Source organism: Arvicanthis niloticus, chromosome 2 (assembly GCF_011762505.2).
Source record: "Arvicanthis niloticus isolate mArvNil1 chromosome 2, mArvNil1.pat.X, whole genome shotgun sequence".
NCBI classification, from domain to species: Eukaryota; Metazoa; Chordata; class Mammalia; order Rodentia; family Muridae; genus Arvicanthis; species Arvicanthis niloticus.
In genome coordinates, this window is record NC_047659.1 from 61449731 (window position 1) to 61464521 (window position 14791).

Consider the following 14791-nt stretch of genomic DNA (forward strand, 5'->3'; position numbering starts at 1 on the left):
TGGATTGTAGTGTGATTATCCTGTTTTATGACTAATAAATGTCCATTTATAAGTAAATAGACAACATATATATCCTTTTGAGTCTGGGATACATCAGTCAGGATGATATTTTCTAGTTCTATCCATTTGCCTACAAAACTTATGATGTTCTTTTTTGAAAATAGCTATTTCATTGTGTAAATAAACCAGATTTTCTTTATCCATTCTTCAGCTGAGGGACATCTAGGTTGTTTCTAGTTCCTAGCTGTTACAAATAAGGTTGCTATGAACACAACTAAGCAAGTATCTTTGTGAGTCTCTCCATGTGTACACTTTGGTGGATGGTTTAGGCCTTGGGAGCACTGGGGTGGGGAGTGGGTTGGTTATTATTGTTGTTTTTCCTATGGGGTTGCAGATCCTTTCAGCTGTTTCAGTCCTTCCCCTAACTCCTCCATTGTGGTTCCTGTACTCAGTCCAGCCAGCATCCTCTTTTGTATTGGTCAGATTCTGGCAGAGTTTCTTAGAAGACAGATATAGGAGGTGTGTGTGTGTGTGTGTGTGTGTGTGTGTGTTACATTTCTTTTTTACAGTAATTATGAAAATACAGACTTCATAGAGTTACCTTATTTAAGAGGTTGTCATGAATTTTATTTTTTATGCAGCCAGTTACTATAATAAAATTATATGTAAAATGAGAAATTGTTGTGTCACTTTCATGGGGACATTTGTAGAAGCAAGTATACAGGGTTTATAAAAGGTACACTATTGGGGACATTGTAAGTTTTCTGTAAAACACTAAAGTAATTTATTAATAAATATTATTGAAATACTCATTTGGTCTAAAATTATATCTCACTCTTAAAAGGACAGTATTCTTAACATTTTAACATGAAAATATATCTTAAGTATTTATCAGGTTTCATAATAATGAAGATGTTATGCTGTTGATTAGTAAATACTGGTTTTAGTTTTGGGGTCAAATTGAAGATTTTTGCCGAACCTATCATAAATTTGAATTAACTGTAGTTTATGTTGGAAGTGTCACTGGCATAATTTAAAGTGTCACTTTAATTTTAAAATGGATTTAAAGATTCACATCCAGTTTTCAGAGCCAGAGACAGTACAGATTCATGATGCTCTTCCTACAAATCAATCTCTTGGCTGCTTCTTTCATATCTTTGTTCCTCAGGCTGTAAATCAGAGGATTCAGCATGGGGATGACCAAGGTGTAAAAAACAGCAGAGACTTTTTCCTGTTCCATGGAGTACTGAGAGCTTGGCTGGATATAGCTAAATGTCACAGAACCATAAAATAATGTCACAGCTGTCAGGTGTGAGGCACAAGTGGAAAAGGCTTTACGCCTCCCTTCAGTTGAGCAGATTCTCAGGATGGCAATGATAATGTGGATATAGGACACCATGACAATGATAAAAGTGAAAATAGCAATCACTCCAGAGAAGACCAAAAGCAGCATTTCATTGGTGTGTGCATCAGAACATGAAAGCTTCAGCAGAGGAGGGATGTCACAGAAGAAGTGATTCACAATGTTGGGACCACAGAAGTCCAGTCTGAGTAAACCTATTGTGTGAGTCAGGGAATTAATGAGGCCACACAAGTAACATGCAAGAACCATCTGTGTGCTGATACTGTGGGTCATAATAACTGTATACATTAAGGGATTTGCAATTGCCACATATCGATCATAGGCCATCATAGACAGGAGGATGACTTCTGTGGTTACATAAACTGCAAAAAAGAAACTCTGAAGAACACAGCCAAAGAATGTACTAGATTTTAGTTCTGACAGGAAATTGACCAGCATCTTAGGAGCAATGACAGTAGAGTAGCAGATGTCACATAAAGAAAGGTTACTAAGGAAAAAGTACATTGGGGTATGAAGTTGGGTGTTTAACCAGATCAAGATGATGATCCCCAAATTACCTGCAAGAATGATTAGATACATTGCACTGAAAAGCAAAAAGAGAGGAACCTGCCAATTTGGGTTTTCAGTCAGGCCTACTAGAATGAATTCCTTCACATCTGTACGATTCCAAACTGCCATGCTTCCCATAGTCTACAACTCCTTAGCTTCACAATAATCATGTCACTTCAATTAACTATAAAAAGAATTTTCTCCAGAATCTCATATCCATCATGGTGACAGAGAATTATCCTGTGGTAGATAAATCAAAAACAAAACCTCAGCCATAACCTATTTGTGTGTGATAAAATCTCAGACAATCTACATACTGAGATGCAAATAATTGCAACTTATGTTTGTTTATTCCCTGTCATCAATTATTACAGAATAGAAAAGGTAAAAAAATGTTTTTTTTATAATACAAAGCCATTAGTTGGTACAATTGAAACTTGGATACAGATTGTGGTACACAAATCAAATTCTGTCTTATTCTTTAACATTCTTCAGCCTTCTGCTTTGGAACAGTATGAGCTATTAACAATCTTGTGCAAGAGAAATTTTATTATTCTGTGGGCAACCATTTCAATATATTTAATTTCCATTTACCCTGGAAATTACACAATGACTTCAGTACCATGCCATTTTCTGTCTTTAAATGTGTCAATTCATATTTGTCCTCATCTTCCACCTGAATCTCTGACTGGCATGATCATTGCTATAGTAGTTAGAAAAATTGAACCAGGAAAAAAATATCCATAGTTGTTATCATTTGTTCTTCATTTTTAAATAATTAATCATTAGAAGTTCTATTTTGTATGACAATTCTTGCCTTCACATTTTTGTGCAATTTTGGTTTTGCATATTGTTCTTGTTTTTATTCTCAAAATTAAAAATAATAAAAAGTCCATTACACACATTGTGAGAAGCCAATATGTTTTGTGCTACACCCAAACTTGTAAATTCCTGATATGTTTTCTATTTAAAAGGGTTAAATACTACTTAACATCACTTCCTTCAAAATGATGCATTGCCAATTCATCAGAGTTGTGGTAGATATTAGACAATTAAATTATACATATATTCTCTCACCCAGTTGTTAAATATTTCTTACTATAATGATTAATATAATATATAATATAATGATTAATATAATATATAATAATTAATATAATATAATGCATGATTCTTTAAAAATGCTGGCATACCTAAATCAACACAATCAAGTTTTCATGCAGCTGGTGCCCTGTTAGAAATATAAACACTTGGAGATATAAGCAAAAAGGATAATTAGCATGTAAAAACTAAATTATGAAGGGAGAAGGAAGGTAATAGTAAGTGATATATTATAAGTAATACTTGTCTAGTGTATTATACTTACTATGACAAATTTCTAAAGACATTATAGGTTAAATTAACAAACACTCATTTATATACAGTTTTTAAGTCATAAAAGTGATTCTCTGATTTTTTGTAGATGGAATCTATATAGCTATGATGCCACACTTCTAGAGGCTCAAAGAGAGGAAGCATTTTTTTAACCAAAAAGCCCATTTGAGCTTCTAAACCTACTCTCTGTAGCACATGACCCTTTCCTCTAAGACAAAAATATAATGACTTTTTCTTCATCATTCTGCCTTCTTCCTGTCTTGGATTGTAAGAGCAATTGAATTATGTATAGTTCTTACCCTCATAATTCACACTATTCCTTGTATCTCATGGTCTTCCTCTGACTCACATGTGAACAATTTGTTTCTCAATATGAGGCAGCATGTATGGACACTGGAGATTCAGATTTCAATAACACTAGAAATTATCATTCAGTCAGTTGTATACAAAAGATCCAATGAAGGAGTAAATTTAAGATCTACTATGTGTGTAAAATGACAAAAGTGATTTAATTTGATTTGTGGATTTGTAAACAATGATTTTTTTTCTGGAAAAGAACATAAAATGATAAAACCATAATGTAGAATTACATGTAATAGAGGCTTCTAAATTTGCCTAAATGTGAGGTAAAAAGGCAAGGAAAAATAAAAATTATTAAAAATTATTAAAGGATACTTGAAAACTCCCAGAGAGATGGGAAGAATGTTGTATAAGACATCACAGTATATGAATTCCATATTTCTATCTTACTCTAATTAATATTTGTTTGCTACATGCTCTAATTTTTGCACATTGTCATTTATCCTTCTTTGACAAAAATAATTTTGCAAAAATTTGAACATTTTCTTATGAAAATATAAATATGTCTGATTTTATGAAACATGTTATCTCATGAAGCAAAGTATTTTATAGTCTGCTTAACATTCAAAAAACATTTCCTGTACTTATGAAAGCAGGTGAGTCACTACAGAATGCAAGGAAATAATTTGATACTTCATATTTACCAGTCAGGGCATAGGTAAACCATGCATATCTGGGTGCATGTTGATGGACTATAACCAATTCCCTGTCTTTGTTCCAAATCAGTGGCCATTGAAAGAACAGTGGATCTAGTTTTACTCTGTCAAAGGGAGCAGGAATAGGTGGCTTTGAACATATCAATGATTTTAAAAATATGTCTTTTATGTTTTTAGATTTTATTGCAACTAGATAATTTTTGCCATAAAGTTCCCTCTTTCTAAATCCTCTTCTTTATAACTTACCTTGCTCTCTTTCAAGTTCATACATATATATCTATTTATATACACATGCTTATATTTCTAAATATATAAATAAAAGATATTAAGCACTAAGATATATAAAGTACTGGCCAGTTACATTGTTTCTAAGGTTTTAAATTTGTTGATAAAGACATGATTTGACCGATTGATTATCCCCATGAATGAGAAGAGGGAAAGTAGAAAAACATGTATGATGGGGATAATGTTCAGTTACTTTATGGCACTACCTACTAAATGTATAAGACAAAATGATAAATACAAAAATTAATCACCATCTTTCAATACCTGCTTAGCCTCTAAATTGTTGGAACTGTAACCTGAACACATGTCCATCTCAGAGTAAGCTCAGAACTATTCTCCATTTAACATTGCTATGCTGATAGACATTGAAGAATGATTTCCAGTGCCAATAAGTGTGAATCCAAAGAATTTGATCATGATAAAAATTTTTATTAATAAATTCTTATAAAATATTTTGTTTGTTTAAGTATATTTATATGTCATTAATGCATCATTAATGTTGTAGACATGAATGCACATTCAATTAAATTGTGCATGAATTGCTGCATATATAACTTCTATTTACACAAATACATACAAATTTATGTATGTAGATGTATGTATTTATATTTTAAAACATAAAAACTGAGTAGTTTATAAGATAAATGTAAAAGACAAATGAAGTGAAATGTCAGAGAATGTTTATGGAAATATAAAAATTTGACATTGAGGATAAACCAATATCAAAACTGTACCATAGCAAAAATAGCATAAAGTAAATGAGACAAAATAGCAAATTAGATATTCCAACTTAAAATCTATATCAGGATGAAGACCAGAGCTGTTGTGGCAAAGAGTAGAATTTAACATACCAAAGTGTGGCCTGAGTCATCTTAAACTCAGAATTCTGAACAGTAAATAAATACCAGGAAGGAAAACAGATGGAAGGAAAATAGAAAATAATTTTTAAAACACTGTATTAAAACTCTTAAAGAAATTATGTGTGAATGATTTAAAGGCACAATTAATATAAAATTATAATGAAATAATATACACAAATTACAATTCTCATATAGTCAATATTTTTTTCTTTTTTGGATTTTTTTTTACGTTTCAGATGTAAATATAGTCAATTTTAAAAATTTACATAAATGTACAAATATCTTTAAGGCACTATATGACTATTAAATAATAAAAATATATTTCTACTTACCATATGTTAGAAAAGAGTTAATATAGATTTAATGTAAATGTGTAAACATTAGGGAAATAATGCTTTTGTCTATGAGATCTGGAAGATTGAAAGATATATAACCAACAAATTATAATATAATGTTCTAAACAGTTTAAGTATAATAGGATACTTGGATAACTCACAATGAGTTTTCCTTAGAGTTCTGGAAATAACAGAAAATATCAAAATCTTAAAATGGAAACTTAGGACTTTCTTCCTCTCAACTTAGCAAAGCTCAGAATGAACAACATAATATTCATACAAGATCTGGCTTCCCTAAGACTTTAAGGACTTGTTATTTAGAATAGAGTTGCAGATAGTAGTCTCTGCTTTACTGGTGAGAGAATCTATTCCTACTTCATGTGTCTCAGTTGCCCACAATTGAGTTATTAGCACCCTTCTCATCTCTTGAGACTTAACTAATCAGTGACCTGAGAGAACTGATATTTATTCAGTGGACACATTTCCTTTCACCAATGAAGACATAAAAAGTTATCCTTTACAAATATTATTCCTTAGAAGTAACTGTTCTCTAAATTCAAGAATTCTGTTACAATGATGAATAAAGACCATGAATGCAGCATGAGGAGTTGAGAAAAACATATTATATTTAAGCCACATGGAAGATAGCTAAAATGTTCTGCAAATAAAACAACTTAAACTCAGTATTTTTCAAAAAATGGCTTCAGCCACTCACATTCTCCTTACATAACTTTCATTTTGAACTAGACACCAAATAGAGGCATTTATTTCATCAACATAGTCTACCTTTTACGAAAAACATGGTATTATCAAGGAAAACTAAGAGGTTAGCTGTTTTCAAATGCACTGTTTTTTCATTATCATAAGCTAACACTGTGCGAGATCAAAATATACTTTAGATTGTATGTACCTGTATAACAAATCACTTGAACTATTCCATTTAGTTTCACATTAACTCATATAATTGGTAAGAGACAAAAATATGTTTTATGTTTCAAGAATTCAAGAAGCATATTATAAATTAAAACATACAAAAAGATAATCACACATATTGGAAATTTTCAGTAAATTAAAAATAATTAATACATTAGTCAAAATATATTTAAATCTTTACCACTTTGGAAATTTTTTTCAAAATATAAATATTTTAGTTTTAAACTGTCTAAAGAAGAGCTGAGTATTTAGGTCAGTTGGTAAAATATTTGACGTGAAAAGATGAGCATTTGAGTTCCAGTCATAGACCTATGTTAGAAAAATAGCAAATTAAAGTAGAACACAATTTTTAATACCACTCTGAGAGACAGAGACTAATAGATAGGGGAGAAACTTGACATCAAGTGTAGCAAACTCTGTAAGTTTCTTGCCACTGAGAGAGCCTTTCTCAAAAATTTTGGTGGATTGTGCTTCATGAACAGTGGCAGAGGTTACTTTCTGGCCTCTACATTATATGCACATACAGGTGAATAAGATAGTCCCTCAACTACACATATATCTATAAACATATAAAGAACTTAAGAATGCCAGATATTATTATTATAAAAAAAATTGCCTGGCTTTTTAGAGCTGCCTGGACTCTGTTAAATCTTAGGTTACTGTTTTATAGTGTATGTCTTTATATTCTATATAATCAATCACATTGATGACTAGACAGTACATCTTTTGTTAAGAAAATAATCAATTACTTGATGTTCCTGTAATTCTGACCAAACAGAATAACAGGCAATTCATTTTCTGAATGTGATGAAGCAGATAAAGGCTGAATTCAGACCCTAATTTAAATGGAAAAATTGTCATTTAATGAAGTACCCAAAACAGACATCTTTAAGACACAGAAGATACACTTTTTCCTCCCCATAACTCCAGAGAGACATGAAAAGAATACTGGATATATGTTGGGTTTGCATTCCAGAAGACAGACAAGTATTATCACTTTGTCTGTTATCAATAACTGTGGCATTTATGACTTGATTAAAAACAAACAACAACAAAAACTTTGAACTGAGGTCTCAGAGTAAAGATGTATGTTACACATGTTGGAAAATGAAGCAAATGAAGTTTTAAAAAAACAATCTTCTAAAGTGTTTGTAGATAAGTATTATAAAATTGTAAATGCCTTTTGGTATGCATTTATTTAATATTAGTTATGCATTCATGTGTTAAATGGTTCTAAAAATGTAATGTTTTCATTTGTTTGTTTTATAAGGCATCGGTCTTTTATGTTATTTTATATTTTAATTTATAGCCATGTATCCGTAATCAAACTAAATTTATTTTTGTGAATGTAGAATGGATTTGAAATCTGGGAAAACACTTATAGGCTGTGATAATCTCCTTCTAGTATGACACGAAATTAGAAATGATGGTATACATTAGAATAAAGAGACCACTCAGGTGGTTCTAAAGCTAGAAAACTAGGATTATCATATTACTCACATGTCTCACAATGGAAGAAAGAATACAGAAAATATGTTTAATTTGCACAATGGAATACTATTCAGCTATTAAGAACAAGGGCATAGCCGGGCGGTGGTGGCGCACGCCTTTAATCCCAGCACTTGGGAGGCAGAGGCAGGCGGATTTTTGAGTTCGAGGCCAGCCTGGTCTACAGAGTGAGTTCCAGGACAGCCCGGGCTATACAGAGAAACCCTGTCTCGAAAAACCAAAAAAAAAAAGAACAAGGGCATCATGAGTTTTGCAGGCAAATGCATGGAATTGAAAATATTCTGAGTGAGATAACTCAGACCTAAATGGATTTGAATGACATATGCTCACTTATAAGTGAATATTAGCCAAAAATGTACAGGATACCCAGGATACAATCCACAGAACACAAGAAGATTAACAATAGAAAGGGCCAAGTGAGGTTGCTTCAATCCCACTTAGAAGTCAGAAGAAAGAAATCATAGGCAGCAGACAGAGGGAGGGACCTGGGTGGTAGAGGGAGAGAGAGGGGAAAGGGGGAACATGATCAGGTATTAGGGGTTGGGGAACAGGAGTGAAGCCCTGAGGGCCAGCAAAATAAATGATAATATGTAACCTCAAAAGGTGGGAGGTGGGGGGAGATCCTCAAGATTGTACCAGATACCTGGGAGGTAAGAGATTCTGGGGACTCAAAGGGAGCGACCTTAGATGAAATGCCCTGCAGTGGGGAGAGGAAACTTGTAGAGTCCACCTCTAGAAAAAGATAGGGCATCAAGTGAATGAATATGGGCTGTCATTCCACAGTAAAAAACTCTGACCCAGAATGGTTCTTTTCTAAAAAGACCGCAGGGACAAAAATAAAAAAGAAACTGAGAGAAAGCTGGTCCAGTGACAGGAACAAATAGGGATCCATCTCAAGGAAAGGCTCCAAGGCCTGATACTATTACTAATGTTATGCTAGGCTTATAGAGAGGAGCCTATCATGGCTACCCTCTGAAGGGCCCAAGTACCTGACTGAGACAGAAGCAGATACTTACAGCCAACCAATGAAGTGAAGTCAGGGAACCCAGTGGATGAAGTAGAGAAAGACTGGAAGAAGCTGTGGAGGATGACCCCATAGGAAGACCAGCAGTCTCAACTAACCTGGACCCCCAAGATCTCTCAGACATGAAGCCACCAACCAGGCAGAATACACTAGCTAGTATGATTCCCCCAAATCATATACAGCAAAGGAATGCCTGGTCTGGTCTCAGTGAAAGAAGGTGAACCTAACCCTTGAAAGTCTTGAAGCCCCAGGGAATGGGGAGGTCTGGTAGAGTGTGATGGGGTAGTGGGTAGATTTAAAAAAAAAGATTAAACATAATTTAAAAATACCAGATATAATGTTATTCTTCCTATCATACATAGGAATGCCATCAAGTACAAAAAGCAGTTAACATACCCTGAAATAAAAGTTAGGGGGTTCACCTGGATGGACAAAGTAGTATACACTAAGTAAAATAATTTGTTGCTTAAACATTGATATTTTGAAACTAGGCCTTATCATATAGCCCTAGATGGTCTGGGATGCACAGAGGTCTGCCCACTTTTACCCACTGAGTACTAGGATTAGAGTCATGTAATTCCATTTCCAACTTTCTTGAAAATTTTATTTTCCATTGTTTTTCGGTTCTTCTTTGATGTACAGAAGAGGAAGAGTCTTTTTTTTTTTTTTTTTTACATAACAAGATAGTCACTTTATTGCTCTACAAAGTTGCATCTTTAAAACCATCAGATTATGCCTAGACAGAGTAATCAGCCCTTAATAATCCTGCATCACTAAGGTCTGTCAGATGACTCTGGGCCAGAAGGCTGAAGATTTGATGCTCCAACGTTTGGTAGTATAGGGGCTTTTCAGGTGTTCAGTGGTCTCTATAAATTGGCTAAGTTTTAGAAGCTATGTTTAGTGCTTCCCATAACTTCAGTTAACTCAGTCATTCTGGATTTCTGACGGGGTTGAAGACCCATAGTCTCATAGCCAATCCTGGCTATTTACTTTGAGAGAAAAGATCTGAGTAGATGGTTTTCAGCCGACATTCATTCTAAAGCCAAGAAAAAAGCCAGGTTCAAAACTAAGTGTTTTAGTTAGAAGAGATGACAGAGGTTCTGGTTAGTCAACAAAATGATGGACTGGGTATTAGGACTATCTTGTATCTCACTGGTGCAATTAGGAATAAGTATGCTCTAATTGTATTTTGAGAGAAAAGTTTTACTTTAACAGGAAGAGTGATATGCAGGAGAAACTAAGTGGGAAGGAGTACTGAGAGGAAGAGATGGAGTAAGGAGAGAAGATGAAGGAGAGGAGAAGCTAGGCAAAGAGAGAGAGAAAGAGAGAGGGGGCATGGAGGCAGATGTTCACATGTCTCCACCAGTCAAAGATAGTTTTTATATCTAGGTTAGGTATTGGGTTACGCTTCTGATTGAGCATTACCAAACTTATAAATCCTTTGATTAACATTTTAAAAAATGTATAAAAGGAAAGGGGGGCATGGGACAGGGGTTTTCTAGGGAGGGGAAATGGGGAAAGGGGATGGCATCTTAAATGTAAATAAAATATAAAATAAAATTAAAAAATAAATAAATTTAAAAAATCCGTCAGATTACATAGTGATGAGGAGGCTAGGCACACACATAAAAATCAACTGGCTATTAGGAGGTTGCTTCTCCAACTCGATGGATAAATATTTCAAAAATAAAAAAAAGTAGCTGGTTAAAGCTCAGCTATCAAGTAGAATTTCCTGGAAATCTACCCCAAGACTATCACCTTTCTATAGACTAGTAACTTAAACAGAAAGAAAACTGATGCTGTAAGTTACTAATGAATGTATTTGAAAAATATAAATTACATGCAGATAGAAGTGGGCACAAAAAAAGCCACATTACATCACTCTATACTAACATTGTAGTGCAATGTTTTAAGTTCTTCCAATCATGCAACAGTAAGTAATTAGGATCAGAATGACTTTTATAAAGGAATAGATGGGAACTCAATTAAAAGAATTGAACATATTATACAGCCTCAATCACAGATGCATTATACATTCAATCCCCTAACTCAACTACATGTTACCAGGCTGAAATACCATTACTCCCTTCAACTACTCCCCAGGCCCATTCCCCATTAATTACCTTACCCATAACCCTTTCCATTAAACCCTCTGAATCATATTTGCTGGGTAAACATGTAATCTACAGAATAGTCTTCATTATTTCAGAACATACAAGTGTAATCACATGCTGTCTTCAATCACACCCTTTCAAAGGCATCTGAACTGATGTTGTTCGTGGCTAGAAAATTTCAAGCCTAAGAAACCAAAGAAACTAAAGTCAAGATTCTGGAACTATGTAATTCTACAAACAATAGCAACATTGATAATCTATTGGTTGACATTTATAAAAGTCAGTCAGTAGGTATCTATGTCACTAATATCTTCTAGAGTAAATGATTATATGACCCCAAAGATCTAATCCAAAAGAGGTTTACAGTCAATCAGTTTTTCAAACATCATTCAGAGCCACAGACGTACTATGGAAACAAAAGCTTCACAGGTCATAAAATGCATACAGAACTTCTCTGTAATGGTGCAGGCTAAGCACATCTGTCCTAGAAAGCAGCACACATAGAATGAGAACCGGAACTACAGAGGGATGTGCTTCTGCTACAATCTCAAACAAAATTACAGAATGGAAAATACTGTCTTGAAATATTCTCAACTCATCTAGTACCATAATGAACTCATTCCAGATATAACTTGAGTTAATAGTTAGGATGAAACAAATTTCCGAATTCTTTTTAAAAGAAATAAATGTATTTCATGATGTAGGCACAGCAGCATCTAAAACAATTTAGTAACATTTATCACTAAATACAAATTTACATAACCACAAACAGTAATGTACAGTAAAATTTTCTCAGAAGGTGTTAAAGGCTTGATTTAACATGCCAGGAAAATTATTATTTTTGCACCGAGATGCATTTTTTATGTAAATCATGTAAATTGAACTGAGGTCAATGTTAGATAGACCTATAATTTGGGATCCCTATCAGAATTACCAGCTAATAATGCTAATCTTCTAAACACAGGTTAACTAGATGTCCAACTACACAACTGTTGGTGCCAGTCTGCTAATGAAGGCAATGCTCTGGAGACATAGTCTTCTCACAAAAAGTGGGCAGGTGGGTTTCATAATAATGTGTTCAACAACAATCCTCAGTTCATTAAACAAGTTCTGACAATATGGATTTCTTCTAGAGGAATATCAAAGAGTAAGAAATCTGTAATATATAAAATGCTGGAGCAAACTTCCTTGGCCACTAAAGAGCATAAAAATTGTAGCAGGCATCAAGAATACTTCATTACAAGTGATGAATTTCAGAATATTTTGTTGGTTAGTACTTAATTTATCCAATACAGATCTCAACAGAGGGAAACTATTTGAACCCTTTGCATCCAGGACCTTCTTAGTGTATGTGGCAGCATGAAGCAACGAAAATAACAAGACTGGAAAAATGCTCATTGTAACGGGTTAGGAGTTGACGAAGATGAGTGAATTCAGCAGGTAGTAGCAGCTGTCCTCTAACAAGGCCTGAGCCAGGAACGCTCTGCTCAACTGGAAGTGTGGTTGTCTCAGATGCAGCCTCAGAGCGCTGGTCAGAGCATTGGCCAGCAAAGCACGCTGGTAAAAGCTTGCTGCTTCATGCAACCCAAGAAGAGGCAGAATGAACAAAGAGGAGCAATAAACTGTGAACAGGCAAGACAGCCACATTGCTGTGTCCAGTTTATTGGTCATCATAAATTGCACAGGGCCCACCCCTTGGGGGGCATTCGGGGTCGAACCGCCATGGGAGACACACAGGAGCCTGGGACGCTGTTCTGCTCTGTATCAAGGAAGAGTCTTATATGGATGTTGAATATTCTAATATCCCATGAGGTTGTCCACCATCCATGGCATAGACTATGATCAGACCAGAAAACTACCTCTGGCAGCAGCTCACTTTCACATGGAATACTTCTTGGGGATCTTGCCTGGCAGTGACAGAGTTCAGACTGGAACCACAGTCAATGATTATCCTGGAGACATGTCTGTGAGACATTTCATTGGTTTCTCATGGATGTAGGAAGTAAGATGTAAGATGTCCATCACATTATACATAGCCCTATGTCTAGGTAGGCAAAACTATGCAGTGTAAGAATGCAAACCTGAGAACAAGCTAATAAGCAGTGACTTCAATAGTTTCTGATTCAAGCTTCTTCCTCAAATTTTTGCTCTGACTTCCCTGATGATAAAGTGTTCCCTTTAAAGTGAAATAAACCCATCTATTCTCATGTTTCTTTTAGTCATGGTGTTTTCCAAAGCAAGAGAATCCTAACTAGAGCACTTTGTTAAGATATTTGTTTCTTACTTTACTTTCATACTGCAATAAAATAGAAACTCAGATGGCTCCTGGGTGTGAGATACTGCATAGGTTTTTAAAACTAAATTAAATAACTAGAACAGAACGTTTTTGGAATGAATTTGGAATTGCACAATGAGATAATGCCTCATTGTCACAGTTACTTTCATAGAACTGCACAACAATACATTATTGTGTAACTTTTAATTTTTCTCACATGTATGGAAGTTTACCTTTATTTGTTTAGTTACTTCTTCAGGTAAGTAGCTAATTTTCCTCTCTCTTTTAATCCCCATATTCACTTAAGAAAATTTATGTTTTACCAACTTTGGAATTTATATTTTGATGTCAAGTAATAGTTTAATGATTAGAATGATGAATATACTCTCTCATTCAGTAAAGTTTATAATTTATCCAAATTGTGAAATTGCTATTATGATTTATGAAGATGCATCAAAAATTAATATTCTATACATAATATTGGCATCCTTTGATATGTAGGGGATTTGGGGGCCAGAACCAAAACAAAAGAAAGAAAGAAAGAAAGAAAGGAAAACAGAAAGAAAAATACTATTTGCCACACAAATATGGCATATGGCAAGCTTAATCTGATCCTATCACCCATAGAAAAGGTAAGCATGATGGCTTGAACCAGCAATCACAGGTAGAGAGTTAAAGAGGAGAACACTTTAGGACTGTGTGTCACCCAGTGTTGTTGAATTGAGAGAGCCCCACATCCCAGGGAGAGAAAAATAAGGTTGGATCCAACTGAAAGGGAAACCCTGTGTCAATCCTTGGCCTGCATATGCATATGTACACATGTGAATGTGCACTTGTATGAACATGCGTGCACACACACACACACACATACTCACACTCATACAATTGAACTTCGTAAGTTTCAAGTATGTAAATGCAGTTTATCATATTTAATTTAAAGCTGGGAGTTATATCTCACTAATTTTCTTTTCATTTTGTATACTTAACATATTGAAATGTGATGAATACATTACTAATAGTAAAACCATAACAAATGCAATACTGCTCTGGAGTGGAGTGAAGTTTTATGGTGAGTGTTGATGTAGAAGATTCAATATACAATTTAGTTACTGAATTTCTTCAATGATTTTTTAAATAAACTTTTAAATGTAGCA

General features: G+C 34.2%; 1 protein-coding gene and 1 pseudogene across 2 annotated transcripts; both read right to left on the reverse strand.

Annotated features, from left to right (window-relative positions):
- Positions 1-624: 624 nt before the first annotated feature.
- On the reverse strand, positions 625-6192 carry LOC117703157 (olfactory receptor 5J3-like). 2 transcript variants are annotated; one of them, XM_076929024.1, is made up of 2 exons: positions 5780-6192; positions 625-1920 (listed from the first exon to the last, which is right to left on the reverse strand). In XM_076929024.1, the coding sequence occupies exon 2, from the start codon at positions 1865-1867 to the stop codon at positions 1085-1087; it is 783 nt and encodes a 260-aa protein (XP_076785139.1). In that variant the 5' UTR covers positions 1868-1920; positions 5780-6192; the 3' UTR covers positions 625-1084. The 2 variants fall into 2 exon arrangements, with proteins under 2 accessions (XP_076785139.1, XP_034350546.1); XM_034494655.2 differs by having other exon boundaries at positions 625-2152.
- Positions 6193-12267: 6075 nt separating this feature from the next.
- Positions 12268-13337, reverse strand: LOC117703158 (transmembrane protein 33 pseudogene; annotated as a pseudogene).
- Positions 13338-14791: the final 1454 nt, after the last annotated feature.

Coding starts and splice junctions, on each gene's coding strand:
- LOC117703157 (XM_034494655.2), bottom strand. CDS start 2,050: ATGGGAAGCATGGCAGTTTGGAATCGTACAGATGTGAAGGAATTCATT.